We start from the raw sequence: 19,185 nt of genomic DNA, 5'->3' as shown, positions 1-19,185 counted from the left end.
ATTTTCCCTCACTAAGGATTCGTCTGATAGACGGCCTCCATGTGGTCACCCTAACCTTCGGGCGGCGTTTGAAGTCGTGAAAGAAGTGAAATCTGTTGTAAAAAAACGTGTAATCGGTGTAGCAGTATAGTAGTTCACAATGTCATAGGCATGACAGTATTGTAAAGGAGCCACCATGCCAGCAACGCAAATCGGCAGCTTCTCACCACTGCCGCGGCCAGTTTCACTTCACACATTTAATCGTCGATTCGCAAGTACCGCGGCCTTCCTTCCTCATCGTGTCTCCACCCTCCTCCGCAGGTTTCGCAACACCTGGTCGTGGGGCTGCACCCACGAAGGGTGCACAATGAAGCCACGCATATCGCGCGAGGGCCCTGGCCGGGTGCGCTGCACCCACGACACGCTGCTTCCGTACCACTGGGAGGTGGCGGACGTGGACGGCCGTTCGCCCGAGCTGCTTTTCACAGAGAACGAGACCAACTTCGAGCGCCTGTACGGCGGGCAGAACCGCACCCCCTTCGTCAAGGACTCATTCCATGACCATGTGATAAACGGTAAGCTGATGGCGGGGGGGGGGTCAATCTGAAGGGGGTGTTATCATTTGGTGGACCCGAGGCGAGTTAAGGCGGGCAAAGAATGACACATTTGTTTTACTTAAAGCAAAATCGAACAAAATTTTGCTATGGGATGTCCGTTTTAGAATGCTTCGTGATGCTAACGAAAGCGGAAGCCACTAGCCGCATAGCCCCCCGCCCTCCCCTTTTTAGGGCGGGGTTTGACTTCCGCAGTGCCCCACCCCTCTTGTCAAGGTGGGAGGCGGCGACGCCATATAATTTCAATGGCTTAGTATCTTATAAAGCCACAATAACGACGATCTCTCACCCCCTCCCCATCCCACTCCACCAAGGTGGTCTTCTGCATTCACTCTATTCGTGGCAGATTGTGACAGGCATATCAAACCAGGTCATGTACCAGAGACCGACGAAAGGGGATGTGGGCAGGTGTTTGGGTAGGTGTTACAGGCTGCTACCATTTGGATGTTTAAAAATGCATAGCTATTCGTCAATCGAACTTGAAGGATCTGATCATGCATACATGAGACTATTGTCAGGTCTGTAGACATATGTGTTGTGTCGAATTCATGTTTCAAAGCATTTCGTAAAAATGAGATGCGCCATCACTTGGTCTTAACCGAACAAGTCGGGTTTCGATGCATGCTTCGCACTGTCGCCTTTCGACCGGCGAAGCACTGACCGACGGTCTCTCCTTGCTTCTCTCATACACAGGTAAAAAGGACTGTGTGAATCCTAAAGGCCACGGCACGAAGGTTGGCGCCCACTACGTGCTGCACGTCAAGGCCGGGGAGAGCGTCACACTCGACTCGCGACTGTTCCAGGTAAGCCGGACACGCGCTATACAACGCGTGTATGCTTGCCGTCAACTTTGCTGGTCTATTTCTTTGCCTGGAACGTTGATGTTTTAGTGCATATTGAGGGGAAATGCTCTGATGTGAAAAACGCAGTGTCCCTGGACGGATAATGGTTTGCTGCAGTGAATGGCACCCCGCTGATAGTTTGGGAGCACATACTTTATGGCGGTTGACTGTGATTGCCGACTCACCAGTGTTTCCGCGCATTTTGCTGCAGTGAATGACACACCGATGATAGTTTGGGAGCATATACTTCAAAGCGGTTGACTGTGATTGCCGACTCACCAGTGTTTCCGCGCATTTTGCTGCAGTGAATGACACACCGATGATAGTTACTTCAAAGCGGTTGACTGTGATTGCCGACTCACCAGTGTTTCCGCGCATTTTGCTGCAGTGAATGGCACATCGATGATAGTTTGGGAGCATATACTTCAAAGCGGTTGAATGTGATTGCCGACTCACCAGTATATCCGCACTTTGAACCCAGCCTAAAACATTGGTTCACCGAGTTCCACTCCAGATCACCGGTTGTTCTATGGGCGTTTACTTCAGTGCACCGACTGTCCCACCGACGCCCCAGCGTTGTGAACAGGGAAGGGCCTTCAAAGCATCTTGGCTTGACAACGTTACCGTCCACTTTTGTTCATACCACTTCGCACAGTCACTGGGCCACTTAAGGTGGCGTACATTTGCATGTGTGCGTAAGGCCACCAGTGAATACAACAGTGACCAAGCTAAACTTACAGAGCCCGTCAGCCAGGATGTCTAAAACATGTTTGCCATGCAGCGATAGTTCTGTTGTCGAGCGCGCCAGCCAACGCAAATATCTGCGCCCATAAGACCATCACGGTGCACTCGACACGAAATTGTTGCACGTAATATAAGGATCCGGAAAAAATCCCTGCGACAGCAAATACTGCGCGAAGCTCGGTCTAGCCGTGCTTCAGTTTCATATATTTTTTAGCACTAAGCCATCTTGTTCCTGGGATGATGTGGCCATTGACAGTCCCGCCAGGTCCGTTGGGAATTGGAAAGAATGCTGATCGTTCATTCTCAGGACAATTCACATGTTAACCGTGTGCTTGGCGATAGCAAAAGAGCAAAGACGATCCTGATATATATATATATATATATATATATATATCCTATCTTGCGAGGCCTGACCAGCGAGAGGCCTCGCCACCATGACGTAGTTTTTCGTCACCACACTGGGACAAACAACTAATCGTCAGATTCCGTCCTGCCTCCGCATTACTCAAATCACTCCGTGTTTGATCCCCACCCTCCCCCAGGACGACGAGGCCGCGTCACCGTCGCTGGGGGAGCCGTTCGACGCTGTGTTCTCAAAGCGGAAGGCGGAGGCGGACGCCTTCTACGCGCGGGCGATTCCGGCGCGGCTCAACGCTGAGGAGACAAACGTAGCGCGGCAGGGCCTGGCCGGCCTGCTCTGGACGAAGCAGTTCTACCACTACGTCATCAAGGACTGGCTAGAGGGCGACCCCGAGCAGCCGCCGCCGCCGCCAGAGCGCCGCCGGGGCCGCAACAACGACTGGATGCACCTCTTCAACCGTGACGTCATCTCCATGCCCGACAAGTGGGAGTACCCCTGGGTGAGCGGGGCTGTGCCTCTGGACCGCAGTGGAAGCGTTCACCCATGGGTGAGCGGGGCAGTATCCACGAGTGAGAACTGGGGTTGTTAACCCTGGGTAGGGACGATGGTCCCCTGGGGTGTGTAAGGTCCCCTGGGGTGTGTAAGGTCCCCTGGGGTGTGTAAGGTCCCCTGGGGTGTGTAAGGTAGAAGCACCCTGGAGGTAGCGGCGGCCGTGGCGGTCGTTGGTAGTGAGCGAAGGCGAGTTATGTCGGAACAGCTTTCGCGGGGAAAAAGCTAGACCGGTCACGACTATGTGCAATTTAGAGCACATCCTATTTTTAATATACCAGCATTTCGTCGATAGAGCAAACATTAAAGAAAGCATCCCTCAAAGAACCATTGTAAAACGCCGGCCGTTGGTAAGACGCTACAGACTAGAGATTTACCGATTCTCATGCTTCTAACCCGTAACAATGCTCATCTTCGCTTGTCAGCCATGGGCCATGATCACCCATGTTTTACTTTGCAACTTTTATAAAGAATTCACGCTTTCGAGTGACGTAAGTAATTCGTCCCCGCTGCCACTGGCCGACCACCGACCACCGCCTGTCACCTGCACCTGAGCCATCTCGACGTCCTTGCAGTACGCCTCCTGGGACCTGGCATTCCACATGGTGCCGTTCGCGCTGGTGGACGTGGACTTCGCCAAGGGTCAGCTTATGCTCTTTCTCCGGGAGTGGTACATGCACCCTAACGGCCAGATACCAGGTGGGCACGGATATATATAAACGGAGAGAGAGGGAAAGCACGACCGTTTGAAATGACCATCTCGAACCGGGAAACTGATGGCGAAACGACCGCAGAGGTCCGGACGTGCGGCGAGCAAATTTCCAGTTGCATTTGGAGTCGCGATATTTATTAAACTCCTATCCTTTTATGCAAGATGCTAAGTGCATTTGCGAGGAACATTTTGCATATAGATAAGATGCTAGCAACAGCCTTATCCCTCGTGGAAGAGAACGGAGGAGAAACGCAACTTTCTTTTTAGTAAAAGCGCACTTAGATACATGAACATATATATATATATATATATATATATTTATATATATATATATATCCATCCTTCTGGTTTTTCTATGAGGAATAAGGCTACTACCAATGTCTCATGAATTGTTTGTCACACTTCTTAGGTCACCGCTCCATCCGGGCGACGTCGTAACCGGCCGTAAGCGATTGAGCGTCCGCGGTGCTGCAGCTCCGCACGCCCTGTCACTGTGCGGAGCTGCCTGACGACGCAGGCTTCCGTTTGGCAGCGTACGAGTTCGCTTTCGACGACGTCAACCCACCGGTGCACGCCTGGGCCGTCCGGAAGGTGTTCAAGGGCACCGGGCCGCGCAAGCAGCGCGATACCAAGTTCCTGGCGCGCTGCTTCCAAAAGCTCATGCTCAACTTCACCTGGTGAGCACGCGATGTTCGATTACCCTGTGAAAAGCAAAAAGGTCATCGGTGTGTGTGTGTGTGTGTGTGTGTGTGTGTGTGTGTGTGTGTGTGTGTGTGTGTGTGTGTGTGTGTGTGTGTGTGTGTGTGTGTGTGTGTGTGTGTGTGTGTGTGTGTGTGTGTGTGTGTGTGTGTGTGTGTGTGTGTGTGTGTGTGTGTGTGTGTGTGTGTGTGTGTGTGTGTGTGTGTGTGTGTGTGTGTGTGTGTGTGTGTGTGTGTGTGTGTGTGTGTGTGTGGTGTGTGTGTGTGTGTGTGTGTGTGTGTGTGTGTGTGGTGTGTGTGTGTGTGTGTGTGTGTGTGTGTGTGTGTGTGTGGTGTGTGTGTGTGTGTGTGTGTGTGTGTGTGTGTGTGTGTGTGTGTGTGTGTGTGTGTGTGTGTGTGTGTGTGTGTGTGTGTGTGTGTGTGTGTGTGTGTGTGTGTGTGTGTGTGTGTGTGTGTGTGTGTGTGTGTGTGTGTGTGTGTGTGTGTGTGTGTGTGTGTGTGTGTGTGTGTGTGTGTGTGTGTGTGTGTGTGTGTGTGTGTGTGTGTGTGTGTGTGTGTGTGTGTGTGTGTGTGTGTGTGTGTGTGTGTGTGTGTGTGTGTGTGTGTGTGTGTGTGTGTGTGTGTGTGTGTGTGTGTGTGTGTGTGTGTGTGTGTGTGTGTGTGTGTGTGTGTGTGTGTGTATCCCACCACGGCTTTCATCATTATGATCCAGGTGGGTGAACCGGAAGGACCCGCGGGGGAAGAACATCTTCTCCGGAGGCTTCTTGGGCCTGGACAACATCGGCATCTTCGACCGCTCCAAACCCCTGCCCATCCACGGACAGCTGGAGCAGGTTAGAGATGACGGCATCTAATGACCGTTGGGCCGGCCCACCGTCCCGACCGTCTCCGCCTGCGTGCACGTTGTCTTGATCAGTCATGTATTCTCCTTAATACTGCCCAGTGATGCCCCTGATCAAAGGCCGTATTAATCGAAGCCGTGGACACTCCCTAACGTTCGAGGAAATATGCAGCCCCACGCTTTTATCTTTAAAATTGGGCTATTTTGATATGTATCCTGTACCGGATACTACCTATTCCGGTCTAAACGTATGTCCGCCCTCGCCGCTGCACCCCAGAGTGCTCAGTAGCCTCCAACTCCGGTCTTCTCCGCTGCCAGGCGGATGGCACGGCGTGGATGGCCTTCTACTGCGTCGTCATGCTGGACATCGCCCTGGAGCTGGCGGAGGTGGACGCTACCTACGAGGACATGGCGTCCAAGTTCTTCGAGCACTTTATCCACATCATGGATGCCATCAACAGCGCAGGACAGGGAGAAGGTCCGAAACGGAGGAGGGAAGAATCTGTCTCGACAGTGCATCGTTCATGAATGAAGGGAGGCACTTCCCATCAGTATATCGTTTCAATCGTGGTTCAATGCATCATTGCCCGGCGTTCTAGATAAATCCAGGGCATGATGTCGAACTTCCATCCCACGCTGTAACTAGAAAAGCAAGTGGTAATATTAACGTGCTTTTATCACACTCATTTCCAAAAGATGCAAAAAGGTGAACGGCACTAATTGTGTTGGTAAAAAATAAATGTATCTGTCAGCGTCATTGGCGTCGCGACCTTTCCCATTGACACCGCGTGGGGCTGGAAAAATATATGTGAGATTCGAACCAGGGACCTCTGGGTCACTGATGCTCGCCTCCCACCGCAGGCCTGTGGGACGAACAGGACGGCTTCTACTACGACTTCATCCGGACCGAGTCAGGCTGCTCGATCCCGCTGCGCGTGCGCTCGATGGTCGGCCTGATCCCGCTCTTTGCCTGTCTCGTGCTCGAGGGCGCGCGCGTCAGGAAACTCACCGGGTTCTGGAAGCGCACGCAGTGGTTCATGCAAAACCGAAAGGACCTCTTTGGAAGGGTACGAGACTGAAAGAGATGACTGGTCACGGATGTGATGTTGTTTAGGTGGACTTGAAGTGGTACTCGAGGCACAGAAAGTGTGTTCTACATAGCTGAATGTGCGAACGTTTGTTCGACCAAAATAGTATCGCTGGGTTTTTGAGTGATAAGGGCGGCTCAGTTTAGGGGCAACTGTTGCCTTGCATTGTAGATGCTGTTGTCATCGGGATTTATAACGTAATCAGCCGCTGAGGCTTTTCGGCGTCGCCCGTCTTTCACGCTGGCGGGAAAGGCGGACACCGCGGGGAATCGAACCCCGTACCTCTGCTTTCCCAGACGCGCAGTGGTTAACGCAAATGCGTTAACCACTACACTATCGCCATCCAACCATAGTTGACAAGGCATCCTGACCATTAAGAGAGTCGCATCCAACGCGCCACGCGTGCGCACAACATCGTAAGCTCTGTGGACGGCGTTGGCTGATGTCGCTGGGCGCCGAGCGGCAGCTGTTTGACGTCACTGGGCACCGACCGGCAGCTGTCTGGCGTCACTGGGTGCCCACCGGCAGCTGTCTGACGCCATTGGCGTCCCACCGGCAGGTGGCCTACATGACGTCTTCGGAGGACGGACTGGACAACTTCCTCCTCGGCATTCCCACCGAGAAGCAGTTGGTCAGCGTCCTGCGCTACCTGTTGGATGAGGAGGAGTTCCTCAGCCCGTACGGCGTGCGCTCCCTCTCGAAGAAGCACAAGGTGGGATCTCAGCTTAGGTCACCATTTCCTAGGATGAAAGCACATGACGTGACCATTCCCAACGGTAAAACTACGTCACGTGGCGATTCCCAAGGATGGAAGTACCTCACGTGGCCAGCACGAGACAGTGGCGGGTTACGGGTGATACCTGCATGTGCTATGATCAGCTCCGGTAAAGGTCAACTCAGCGAGTCCAGCCTGGCATAAATGTGCAGCTTGATGCGCAAAAGACTGTCCCAGCTCGCCTTCTAATTACATCGAATCGTGAGTTCCAAACATGCTTCGCTCAGTTTGGGGACACAGGAACGTTCGCCTTGTAGTTGTACAAATTACCCTATCCACTAAGTAAAGGAGTCGCATCCGATACGCCATGAGTGCAAATAACATCCATGGCTCTTTGTACTGTGGAGATATAGCTGTGTTATATACATATAATATATATATATATATATATATATATATATATATATATATATATATTGATTACCCTTACGTGAACATATTAAAACACGTCCTTATGTCAACAAATATCTGCATTGTCTTGAAGTGATCGTCGTAAAGTAATGTGCGCATGCATCTCCCAAGTACATTTCAAAGCGCTCAGAACGTTTCCCTTCAGTCTGGCGCCTGGAACACGCAGGACGATGCGTTCGTGATCTGAGGTACCTCTCCCACAGGACCAGCCGTTCGTGATCTGAGGTACCTCTCCCACAGGACCACCCGTTCGTGATCTGAGGTACCTCTCCCACAGGACCACCCGTTCGTGACTGAAGCACCTCTCCCACAGGACCACCCGTTCGTGATCTGAGGCACCTCTCCCACAGGACCACCCGTTCGTGATCTGAGGCACCTCTCCCACAGGACCACCCGTTCGTGATCTGAGGCACCTCTCCCACAGGACCAGCCGTTCGTGATCTGAGGCACCTCTCCCGCAGGGGCATCCGTTCGTGACTGAAGCACCTCTCCCACAGGACCACCCGTTCGTGATCTGAGGCACCTCTCCCACAGGACCAGCCGTTCGTGATCTGAGGCACCTCTCCCGCAGGGGCATCCGTTCGTGACTGAAGCACCTCTCCCACAGGACCAAGCGTTCGTTACTGAGTCATCTCTCCCGCAGGACCATCCGTTCGTGACTGATGTACCTCTCCGGCAGGACCACCCGTTCGTGGCATGGGGCACCTCTCCCGAAGGGCCACCCGTTCATGATCTGAGGCACCTCTCCCGAAGGACCACCCGTTCCTGACTGAGGCAACTCTCCCGCAGGACCACCCGTTTGTGATCTCGCTAAACGGTGAGCGGTACTCGGTGCCGTACGTGTCTGGCGAGTCCAACACGCACCTGTTCGGTGGCAACTCCAACTGGCGTGGCCCCATCTGGCTGTGCGTCAACTTCCTGCTGATTGAGGCTCTCGACCGCTACTACTTCTTCTACGGCAAGAGGCTGACGGTCGAGTGTCCGGTCGGCTCGGGACGGCAGCTGACGCTGCGCGAGGTGGCCTGCGAGCTGGCCGCCCGCCTCATCCGGCTCTTCGTGCCTGGAGAGGACGGGCGCCGGCCCTGCCACGGTGAGAGGACGCCCGGTGTGGCGTGCTGGGTCTCAGCCGAGTGTCACAATCTGGTCGCGGCACGAGGTAAGGTGAGGTATCCTAGAGGAATGCCAGGTGACATCCGAACAGAATATCTAGGTAAGGCACAGCGTAATGTCGTTGAAAGAGCGGAGCGAAATAGTGCGGCGACATAACCTGATAATATGGTGAACTCAGCGGGATGTCATGCGCCACGTTTCAACAAAACATCGCTGGAAGATACCAGCGAAGCGTCATGAGAGAGATGCATGAGAAGTCTGATCATGTGTGAGATCGAGATCAGCGTCAGATGTGAGATTAAACCAAAAAGTCATTTAAACATCGCGATCCCATTAAACGTCACGGTCCCATTTAAACGTCGCGATGCCATTAAACGTCACGGTCCCATTTAAACGTCGCGATGCCATTAAACGTCACGGTCCCATTTAAACGTCACGATCAGGCTACACTGCCACATCATGGCCAGATCCCAGCAGGAGGCAGCAATTGCATGGTGACCAATAGCTTAATGATACGCAAAGCTGTTGGCATGATACAACCTAGAAAACGATGAGAATGGCACAGTGAGATCAATCCGACATGCATACAGCTATAACAACTGACCAAATGCCGTGCTTACCACTACCTCTTCAAATCCCGACCACACAACTATGCGCTTAGCTGGAGACCACGGACTACGGATCGCTGCGTTTCAAGCTAGGCTGGTTGTCGGACACGTTAGACCTCACAGTCTGAGGACGAGTGCCGTCTGTCAACTGTCCTGAGTTGGAATCACTCTCCCACCTCAACCCGCGCCCTCCTTCGGTAGGCAACTCTGCCCAGTACGCAGAGGACCCGTTCTGGCGCGACCTGGTCCTCTTCTACGAGTACTTCGACGGGGACTCGGGCCGCGGCTGCGGCGCCTCCCACCAGACCGGCTGGACTTCGCTCATCGTCAACTGCCTAATGATGAAGCTGGGCGTGCGACACGCCGGCCTCGCCTGGCGCTACGACGCCCAGCCGTGAGCGCGAGGAGCGCTGGCGGGCCGAAGTCGACACGTGGCCAGCTGCGGAGGACCGGACTTCCGGCGGTGACTAGACGCACCGACCGGAGCGGGCCGGTGCCAGCCAGGAGAGTGGCGTCGAAGCGGCTGGGCTACGCCATGCCAAGGGGCGAGGGTAATGTGGGGCCAATCGCACCTCAAAACCGCGCGGTGGATTAGCACGAGACTGTAGGGCTGTTCATGAGCCGCGAAACGCCTCTCTTGAGGCACCGAACGTGGAGCTGATGCGCTAGAACTGGAAACGAGACGGGGGGCGTACGGCATCTCTGAGGTCGTGTGCTGAGACCGCGGTGGAATCCAGAGCTGCTGTCTATCTAGGCAAGCAGCACGGTGAGGGAGCTCTTCTTAAATCCAACGTAGTTCTGAAAGCCTTGTAGAAATCGGTGTAATGCAAAGAGCCATTCTATGTGTTTCTATATATTACATTTTTTATTGATAATGAACCTTCGTGGGATGTGCGGTTCTGGCATGTTGAATGTCGTATTCTTTACGAGCGTGTTGCTGGAGAAGAGATATGGGATTACTCGACCGCTTCTAAGGTGACAAGGCAGTCTCAGCTGCTTTTGTATGCGGTGGCGAGAACACAGTGTTATTGGCTCAGACTGGTTGACGTAGCTGAGACATGATGAGATGCTGTCGACTTAGTTGGTACCATTCGGTCCCGCCTGTGAAGCGGTCGATTGTATTGCGATACTCAGCCGAGTTGAGGTGGAGGGTATCTTTAGCCACGGGATGCTGCCGTATCGTAGTAGTCGGAGCTCTCCGGCCGGCCTGCTTCTCAAATGCACTGCCATGGAAGTGGACTTTACTGTCACAAAATAAACTGAATGCTTTTGCCTTTTGCCAAGTTTCGTGTCTGTGGCCAAAAAACAAACACGTGGAAAGCTTCGTGTCGCCCTGTTGTCAAATTGTATCCATGCTGAAGGCGACAGGAAGACGAATGGAAAGAGTTATTCACAACTTTTTGAGGTTCTTTGGATCGCTTTTTTCCTGGTCAACCTCAGTGGTGTCGGAGTTAACTGTGCTCCTGCAGAATGCAGGGTTGAGCACAAACGGCACCAGTGCACATCGTCCCAACCACTGTGCACCCATCACCCCCACAAACTGCGCTCAGGAAGGAACTCCACGATGGGCAGGCGACACAAAATCAGCAAGCATAACAAATACGTACGTAACACGAAAGTTGCATGCGTGAAGACTTCGGTGCTGCCGACATTAAAGCAAAACGGAACAGAGAAAGAATGAGCCGGAGCCATTAAAAAGTTAACAAGCATTGAGAAGCATGCTTAAGATAACGCACTGTGGAATGCCCTTTGGATTTCTTGGGATGCCGTGATCACGACTCTGAGATCGCGGGAACAGTCAGGATTGGAGGGTTTGACTGGAATCTAGAGGAGACAGGCTGCACTAAGACTGACGTTTTGAAGTGGAAGATTAAAAAACAAGCAATCTACAAACAAAATGGGAGGGACCACGCGCATGGACATAAAATGCACATGAAGGACGGGCAAAAGTTATGTTTTTTGTTCCCCACTCTCCACAGACGTTCCGTCATCACCAGGCTTGACATGGCAGCCAGAAGGCAACGCACTCGCTTCCAAAGACGACTGAATCTTGACGGCTTTGCTGAATAGAAGCCCACAAAACGAATGTTCATACTTGACAGTTAACTTTGCGTGATAGGCGTACGAATATATGCGCCCATCAGCAATGATATTCTTGTTACTGATGCGACGATAGCCCAATATTCAGCCTGGCTGTTTCCAGCAGTTCGCGCGTGCACGGTTCAGCCGTTCGCGCTAGTCAGCTTCTTATCTGCTACGCATGCAAACCTGTAATCGGCACATTGTCATACTATCCGTTAGATTCTACGCCTTTGGCCGCTTACTTATGTGCACCCACCACCAACAGTTTCTTCGTTATTGGCATGAGTGCGGTCTAATAACCCGGCCTCCCATATCTGCAGTGGTTTTCACGCGAGCGTTTTCAATTTCCACGTTGATTTCATTGCAATGCTTGGCCGCATCAACTTGCAAAGTGTAAGTCATCTTTTCTCCGGGTAACTCAAAGCCCCGTTAAATGTCTAGATGTCAACATAACAAGAGTAAGTAAAAGCAAGAAGAATAAAGTAAAAACGATGAACGCAACAATGTATTAGTGAAATCAAGACGCGGAGCGAACAAAATAAAGAAGTAATGTGCCCGAAGCGCAAAAGACGCCACCACATACACCTAATTTACGCAGACGGGGATGTCACGGCCCCGAGACGATTCTGGCCGCCAAGTTCACGATTGTTTGCAACCTGGCGACATAGTAGGCGAATACTATGGCAATTGTACTTACGAATAATGGATCTCACGAGAGGAAAAACGGCTCCGTGGGAGTAATGTGTCTACGGGTAATAATCATATTTGCTGAGATTAATTATACGTATTGTTAATGACGGCTGCTGGTTAATTGGCCAACGGTACTGATCTGCAGACAATTGCATGAAGGCAATACTCTATCATAAGCCGACTAGCAGGGAGCGACCGCAAGTGGTGGCGAAAACCTTGGCGCGCCAACATCACATGGGCTTTTATGAAACAGATGCTGTCGTCCTAACACGAGCAGCACACGCCACTTTCTCTCGTCACAAAATGATGCCGGAATCCCTCATCGGCACGTCGGAATTCCCCCCAGCGTATTATCCTCAATCGCCAGAATCACACCTCTGCACGCCGGAATCCCTCATCGGCTCTGAGGAGTCATAACGCAGAGCACCTGTGACGCATTTAGCCCGTTGTGATAACAATTATTGCATTACACCCGTGGAAAATCCAGAGTCGCCCCAAGCTGTGCACAGCATATGAGCCATGCAAGATAATTAATATGGCATGTAAACATGGACCTGACTACGACGCGTCCTCTCATGGCACACAACTCAGGGCGCACATTACTCATTAATCTGCCTTTTTTCCTATATACTGTTCGCCAAATAACAGGCGGGGTGGGCACGTCAAAGAACAACACACATTAGCGACATATTTATATATTAGACATGCTGATAACTGCGATGGGAAGTAAGCACTAAAAGAGATCACGGCATATAGTGCAATGTACTACCATGTACGGTAGCCGTCCTATATTTTAGTGACGGCTTCCCTTTCATATCGTCGGCGTTCGGTGGCGCACAACGCTTGCATATTGCCGCATGACGCGGGGTCTGAAATATAGATGAGGAGCTTGAGCGCGGTACATGGTGTCTAAGACCAATTACTGATAAATAAGACTTGGAAACGACACCACATGGTGGCAGCGGTGGGATTCGAACCCACGCCTCCGAAGAGACTGGTGTACTGAGAAGGCTGTTCCTCCTGCTTCAGGCGTTGGAGGAACGGCCCGGCCACTCTGAAGTTGGTCTTAGGCTCAACTGCAGCACAATCTAAAATAGAGGGAAGAAATATCTAGCTGCGATAAGCCAAATTAAGGGCTTCAATAGTGCGCGTCACGTACGTCGCAATCGCCGCAGAAGACAAGAAAATGTCTGATTCTTTCATACCTCAAAAGGATTGGGAAGCTGCTGGCCAAAGCCTTGCCCTAAAGCTCTTCAAGCAGAAGTGTGAACTGTTCTTCTCAGTGAAAGAAATCAAAAAAAGAAAAACAAGCGGACCATATCTTGCTGTTCTCAGGAGAGCCAGGCCTGAGATTTTGCAACTCATGGGGGCTCCCAGCAGAGGAAGAGAAGGATCCCAAAAAGGTATGGGACAAGTTCCAGACCCAAGCTGAGCCTAAGACCAACTTCAGAGTGGCCAGGCTGTTCCTCCAACGCCTGAAGCAGGAGGAAGGTGAGTCGTTTGATGACTTTGCATCCAGATGCAAACACCAGGCCCAAAAGTGTGCCTTCAGGGAGGACCAGGAATTTAATGAAAGGGTCATGGAACAACTTGTCATCGGCACATGCCATGCTCAGGTTCAGAAAGAGCTCCTCAGCAAAGATAACACTCTCAACCTGGACAAAGTGCTGGAGGTGGGTCGCGCACATGAAGCGTCCATGCAGCACATGCAACAAGTGAAGAGCGTCCAGTCCAAAGATGCCAACCAAGTAGTGCACTATGTGCAAAGAAGCCACAAAGGTAACAAAACGTGCACCAGATGTGGCTACAAAGCTCATCTTCACAAACAAGAGTGCCCAGCCATTGGTTCAACATGTAAGGTGTGTGGAAAGCTGAACCACTGGAGTACTGTCTGTCGGGAGGCTCTAGATGTACAGCCTAGGGACAGCAAACCAAGGTCACGGAACCAACAAGGAGCAAAGGCATCAAAGGTACAACCAGCCAAGCCGCAGACAACAAAACAGCCAAAACAGGCCAGTGCATGCCATCAGCAAAAATGATCCGTTCAGTCAGCTGACCAGCAACAGTCTCAAAGTAGCAGGTGCAAACCCAGTGAGTGAAGACACTCGAGATGAGGCATTCACCTACCTGCGAACAAGGCTGGACAAACAAAAACTGTTGGTGAACCTTAGAGTGAAAGTGGACACTGGTGCTCAAGGCAACACCCTGCCTGTGAGAATGTACCAGCAGATGTTCCCTCACTCCCTGACTGCTCAAGGTATGCCACGGGCTGCTGATGTTATGAAATCAGATGTGATCCCCACAGCCTACAATGGCACCACCATCAAACAGCATGGATGCATGGAACTGCCCGCAGGTTTGGCACCAACGGCTGGACCCCAACCAAGTTCTTTGCGGTGGATACTGAAGGACCAGCCATTGTCGGACTGCCAAGCTCCCGCCCGCTGAATCTGGTGACGCTGCACTGTGCGATCACAGCCACAGACAGCAAGGTGAACACGGTTGAGGACCTCGTGAAAATCTACCCGGACCAGTTCAACAAGATCGGCAAGTTCCCAGGGAAGTATCACATCGAGCTGAAGGAAGACGCCCAACCTGTAATACACGCACAGAGGAAGTTCTCCATCCACCTGAGAGAGCAACTCAAGGCGCAGCTGGACGAGATGGAAACCACAGGTGTAATCAAGAAGGTCCAAGAGCCTACAGACTGAGTCAACAGCATGGTCTGCACCAAGAAGAGCGATGGAACTCTTAGAGTGTGCCTTGACCCGAAGGACCTCAACAAGGCCTGTGTGTCAAAAGGTGTCAAAAGGTGTCACCATAAGACACCAACGCCGGAGGAGCTGACGCACAAGCTGACAGGCGCCACCGTCTTCAGCAAGCTGGACGCCAAGAACGGCTACTGGTCGGTGACCTTTGATGAGCAGAGCTCGTTCCTCACTACCTTCAACACCCCGTTCGGAAGGCACAGGTACCTCCGGATGCCGTTCGGCCTGGTCATGTCCCAGGACGTGTTCCAGCGCAAGATGGACCAGATCCTGGAGGAATGTCCTGGAACAATGGGAATCGCAGACGACGTGGCTGTCTTCGGCAAGAACGAAGCCGACCACGATGCAAGCCTCCACCACCTGTTCACCGTCGCCAAGAAACACGGACTGACGTTCAACAGCAGGAAGTGCGCCATCAAGCAGCAGTCCATCAAGTTTTACGGCATCACGTATGACTGAGACGAAGCGCACCCTGACCCTGACAAGGTCACGGAAATCAAAGCGATGGCAACGCCCTCCAACCAGAAGGAACTTCAAGAGTTCCTGGGCGTCATCACATACATGCCGCCGTTCATGCCAAAGCTGTCAGATGCAACAGAACCATTCCGAGGACTGCTGAAGAAAGAAGCCGAGTTCTGCTGGACATCAGCCCACGAAATAGCCTTCCAAAAGGTGAAAAACCGAATCTGCAAGGAGACGACCCTGGCATACTTCGATCCAAGGAAGCCGACACGAGTGGAAGTCGACGCCTCGCAGAAAGGCCTGGGAGCCGCCCTCGTGCAAGACGGGAAGCCCATCGCGTTCGCCTCAAAGTCGCTGTCAGAAGCCGAGCAGCGCTACGCGAATATCGCAAGAGAGCTCCTGGCGGTCGTGTTTGGGTGCGAACGCTTCCACACGTACCTCTTCGGCCACGACTTCATCGTCGAGAGCGACCACAAGCCACTTGAGATGATCCAACTGAAGAACCTCCGAGCAGCACCACCAAGACTTCAGAGGATGCTGATGCGTCTGCAAAACTACGACGTACAGATCACCTATAAACCTGGCAAGCAGATGCTACTCGCAGATGGACTGTCGCGCCTCCCGCCGGCAGAAAACAGCCACATTGAGCTCGACCTGCAGATCCATCTCGTGCACTTCGGTGCCGGAAAGCTCCAAGAGCTGAGGGAAGAAACGTCGCGCGGCAAAACGCTGACGGAACTCCGTGACGTCATCGTCGCAGGCTGGCCTGGATCTCGAAAAGGCCTGCCTCCGTCCCTCCGACCGAGATGAACTGGCGGTGGAAGATGGACTCGTCCTGAAGGGGGAGAGAGTCGTCATCCCCCAAGAGATGAGGGAAGAAATCCTGCAAAAAATACATGAAGGCCACCAAGGACGGGTCAAGTGCAAGCTGCGAGCAAGAGAATGTGTCTACTGGCCAGACATTAACAGAGACATCGAGAGGGAGACGGCAAGGTGCGAAGCCTGCCAAAAGCACATGAGGAGTCAACAAAAGGAGCCGATGACACAAATGGAGCTGCCAACGCGCCCATGGCAGATTATCGGTACAGACCTTTTCCATCTGAACTCCCAAACGTACCTGGCCGTCGCAGACTACTTCTCGAAGTTCCCGATCGTAAGGAGGATGCCGGAGCACTGCACCAGCAAAGCAGTCATCAACGCTCTGAAGGAAATCTTCGCGGACTATGGCATCCCAGACACCATCAGGAGTGACAACGGACCACAGTACGACTGTGAGTCGTTCGCCTGCTTCACAAGGGAGTGGAGCATCGAGCACATCACGAGCTCACCACACTTTCCAGAGAGCAACAGCTTCATAGAGCGGACCATCCAAACGCCGAAGCAGACCATGAAGAAGGCTTTAGAGAGCGGCAGTGACGTGCTCATGGCGCTCCTTACCCTGCGGACGACGCCCATCGACAGTCACCTGCCAAACCCAGCCGAAATCCTCCAACGTCGGAAAGTCCAGGGAAATTTGCCCATGACAGCCCGACCGAGAAGAGAGCAGGCCGACGTCCTGCCACGCCTGGTGGAACGCCAGACCACCCAAAAGGCGTACCACGACCGACATGCGACTGAGCTGTCAACACTCATTCCCGGACAACCCATCCGCGTACAGCACCCTCAGAGCGGCCGATGGGAACCAGCGACCGTCGTGGACCAGCGGCCTGAACCAAGGTCGTACACCATCAGAGCGGCCAACGGCGCCGTCTATCGGAGGAACCGGCGACACCTGCGCAGCCTCAGCCCGTCTCCAACTCGCTTGGACAACACCACCCCAGCCAGGACGGTGCCAGCGCAAAGCAGCCCACCTCCACGAGCTGCCTGCGCTCAGACGAGCCCCAGAGCAGTAGCGGTACCAGACCACGAACCGCCAAACATCCCAACTTCCCGTTGCGGTCGAGTTCTCAAGAAACCCGACCGCCTGGACCTTTAGCGTGTAGTGCACATATGTTGAAAAGAGGGATGCGATGTACTACCATGTACGGTAGCCGTCCTATATTTTAGTGACGGCTTCCCTTTCATATCGTTGGCGTTCGGTGGCGCACAACGCATGTATATTGCCGCATGACGCGGGGTCTGAAATATAGGTTAAGAGCTTGAGCGCAGTACATGGCGTCTAAGACCAATTACTGATAAATAAGACTTGGAAACGACACCACATATAGCACAGCAGAATTTAGGTGCGAGCATGTTAACTCGAAAGACCTACCGAACGCTTGTTCCTTACTATCTAAAAAGAGAAAAAGGGGCCGGGATCTCAGAATCGCCGAAGGGTCGGCGATTCCTCCGCCGGCGAGGACATTTTAGCGAGGTGAAGACGTCGAGTGTCCAGCCGTCGACGCGCCAGGCCGATAGGGCTCCCCACAAGGTGCCTGTCTCACTTTCTGAACCCGGTGGGGTCGGTGTTTTTAACGGGCCGCCACCTACTGATCGTCCTGGCGCGCATGTCCAGAATGAGCACTCGGGCCTAACGCAACGAGAACCGTACTGGCACATTGAAAAAACAGCATGTGGCCCGCGGCGGATAGTACGCCGCGCGCCGCAATATCTCGCCCAACATGCCCACCCTGGAATCCGACGCGACTGTGGCCAAAGCCTGCGGAATGTTTCCCACGAACGTCAGGTAGCGCAGCAGTCAAGACGATGCTTGCCATGAGCGCGAAGAAACCATCCGTGCCAGCGGTGAGCCCGCACCCGGCAGACTTTCCGGACGGATGTCGCCCGTACCACATGGGATACAGCTATAGCTGACCACCGCGGGGCTCGTTCTAGACGCTGGACTGGCGGATGGTGGCCTCACTATCGCTCGGTGTGAGCACGGCGGGCCGTCCGCACAGGCAGCGGTCGTGGAGGCCGGCGGCGACGAGGTCTCCGCGCGGGGATTTAATGGAACAGAAAAAACAGTACAGATAGGTGTTTCAGAATTATTGGCATTTGGTTTAATCTCCTTAAGCCCTTTCAAGATCGGTTCCAGCTTTCTTTTTTTCGAGTGATTTTCCACAGGACCGCAAGCCAGTGAGCATCGCCAAACTTCTTGTTGTGTCTCCCAACTGTTTATTGATGTTAACGTGAGTCCCATTTACAAGGTGTGAACAAGCAAACGCACAGCACGGCGGCTCCGGGCCGACTGCCCCGCAACGCCCGACAGTGGCGCCACTCGCGGTGCGCCCATGAACTACAACCATGATGTCGAGGCTACGATACAACGCCCTCCGCCCCCATACTGGAGCTTCCCTACAGGCTGAAACGCAGCGGAGGTCGGATGGTGCGCGCTGATCGGCGCGGCTGCGTCTCGTGACGCGGCGCGCTGGCCGTGTGCGCCTGCCCCGTCCGCAGGGGCGGCGCGCTGACGGCGCGCGGCTGCCCCGTCTGCTGGTACTCGGCGTCCGGCCCGTCAGGAGCTCGGTTCTGTTGAGCTGATTCCGGCTCCGTGGTGGTCTGGTCGTGACCACCTGCCTCCTCCCTGGCCGGTGCCGGTCGCTCTTCCTCCTCCTCTTCTCTCTCCCCGAGAGAGCTGTGAGCCTCCGGGATCTGATGCTGCTGCCGGCCGGGAGCAGGGTCGGTCGGATGCTGCTGCGGCGGCTCCAGCGGAGCTGACTCGGTCGGCTGCTGCTTTTCCCATCTTGCTGTTAGCAGGAGCTGGTCCGCATGGCGGTCCCAGACGGCCTCGCCGACGTCTACCTGATACGAGGCGGGGCCCGTGATGCCTACCACTTCGCCGCGCCGCCACCGTCGGGGGCCGCCAGACGTCCGCGCCCACACGGTCTGGCCTACCCTGAACTGGCGCGACCTTCCTCCCGCCGCCTCCC

At 53.5% G+C, this 19,185-nt stretch overlaps 2 protein-coding genes across 2 annotated transcripts; both read left to right on the top strand.

The window, feature by feature from the left end:
• Positions 1–300: 300 nt before the first annotated feature.
• On the top strand, positions 301–10,615 carry LOC119098793 (uncharacterized protein YMR196W; the record flags this gene model as incomplete). Its single annotated transcript, XM_037221835.1, is given in 11 exon segments — positions 301–554; positions 1,287–1,396; positions 2,722–3,039; positions 3,665–3,788; positions 4,334–4,478; positions 5,212–5,332; positions 5,659–5,818; positions 6,202–6,407; positions 6,988–7,140; positions 8,404–8,704; positions 9,534–10,615. Coding segments are annotated over 11 exon segments (2,089 nt in total), but the record flags the coding sequence as incomplete, so codon positions are not given.
• A 4,209-nt stretch (positions 10,616–14,824) lies between these two features.
• Positions 14,825–15,331, top strand: LOC119098355 (uncharacterized protein K02A2.6-like). The gene has a single exon (XM_037221276.1). The coding sequence runs from the start codon at positions 14,825–14,827 to the stop codon at positions 15,329–15,331; it is 507 nt and encodes a 168-aa protein (XP_037077171.1).
• Positions 15,332–19,185: the final 3,854 nt, after the last annotated feature.

The sequence above is a fragment of the Pollicipes pollicipes genome, unplaced genomic scaffold, assembly GCF_011947565.3.
Source record: "Pollicipes pollicipes isolate AB1234 unplaced genomic scaffold, Ppol_2.1 Scaffold_4740;HRSCAF=5597_pilon_pilon_pilon, whole genome shotgun sequence".
NCBI lineage: Eukaryota > Metazoa > Arthropoda > Thecostraca > Pollicipedomorpha > Pollicipedidae > Pollicipes > Pollicipes pollicipes.
This window is presented reverse-complemented; position numbering and strand designations above follow the sequence as displayed.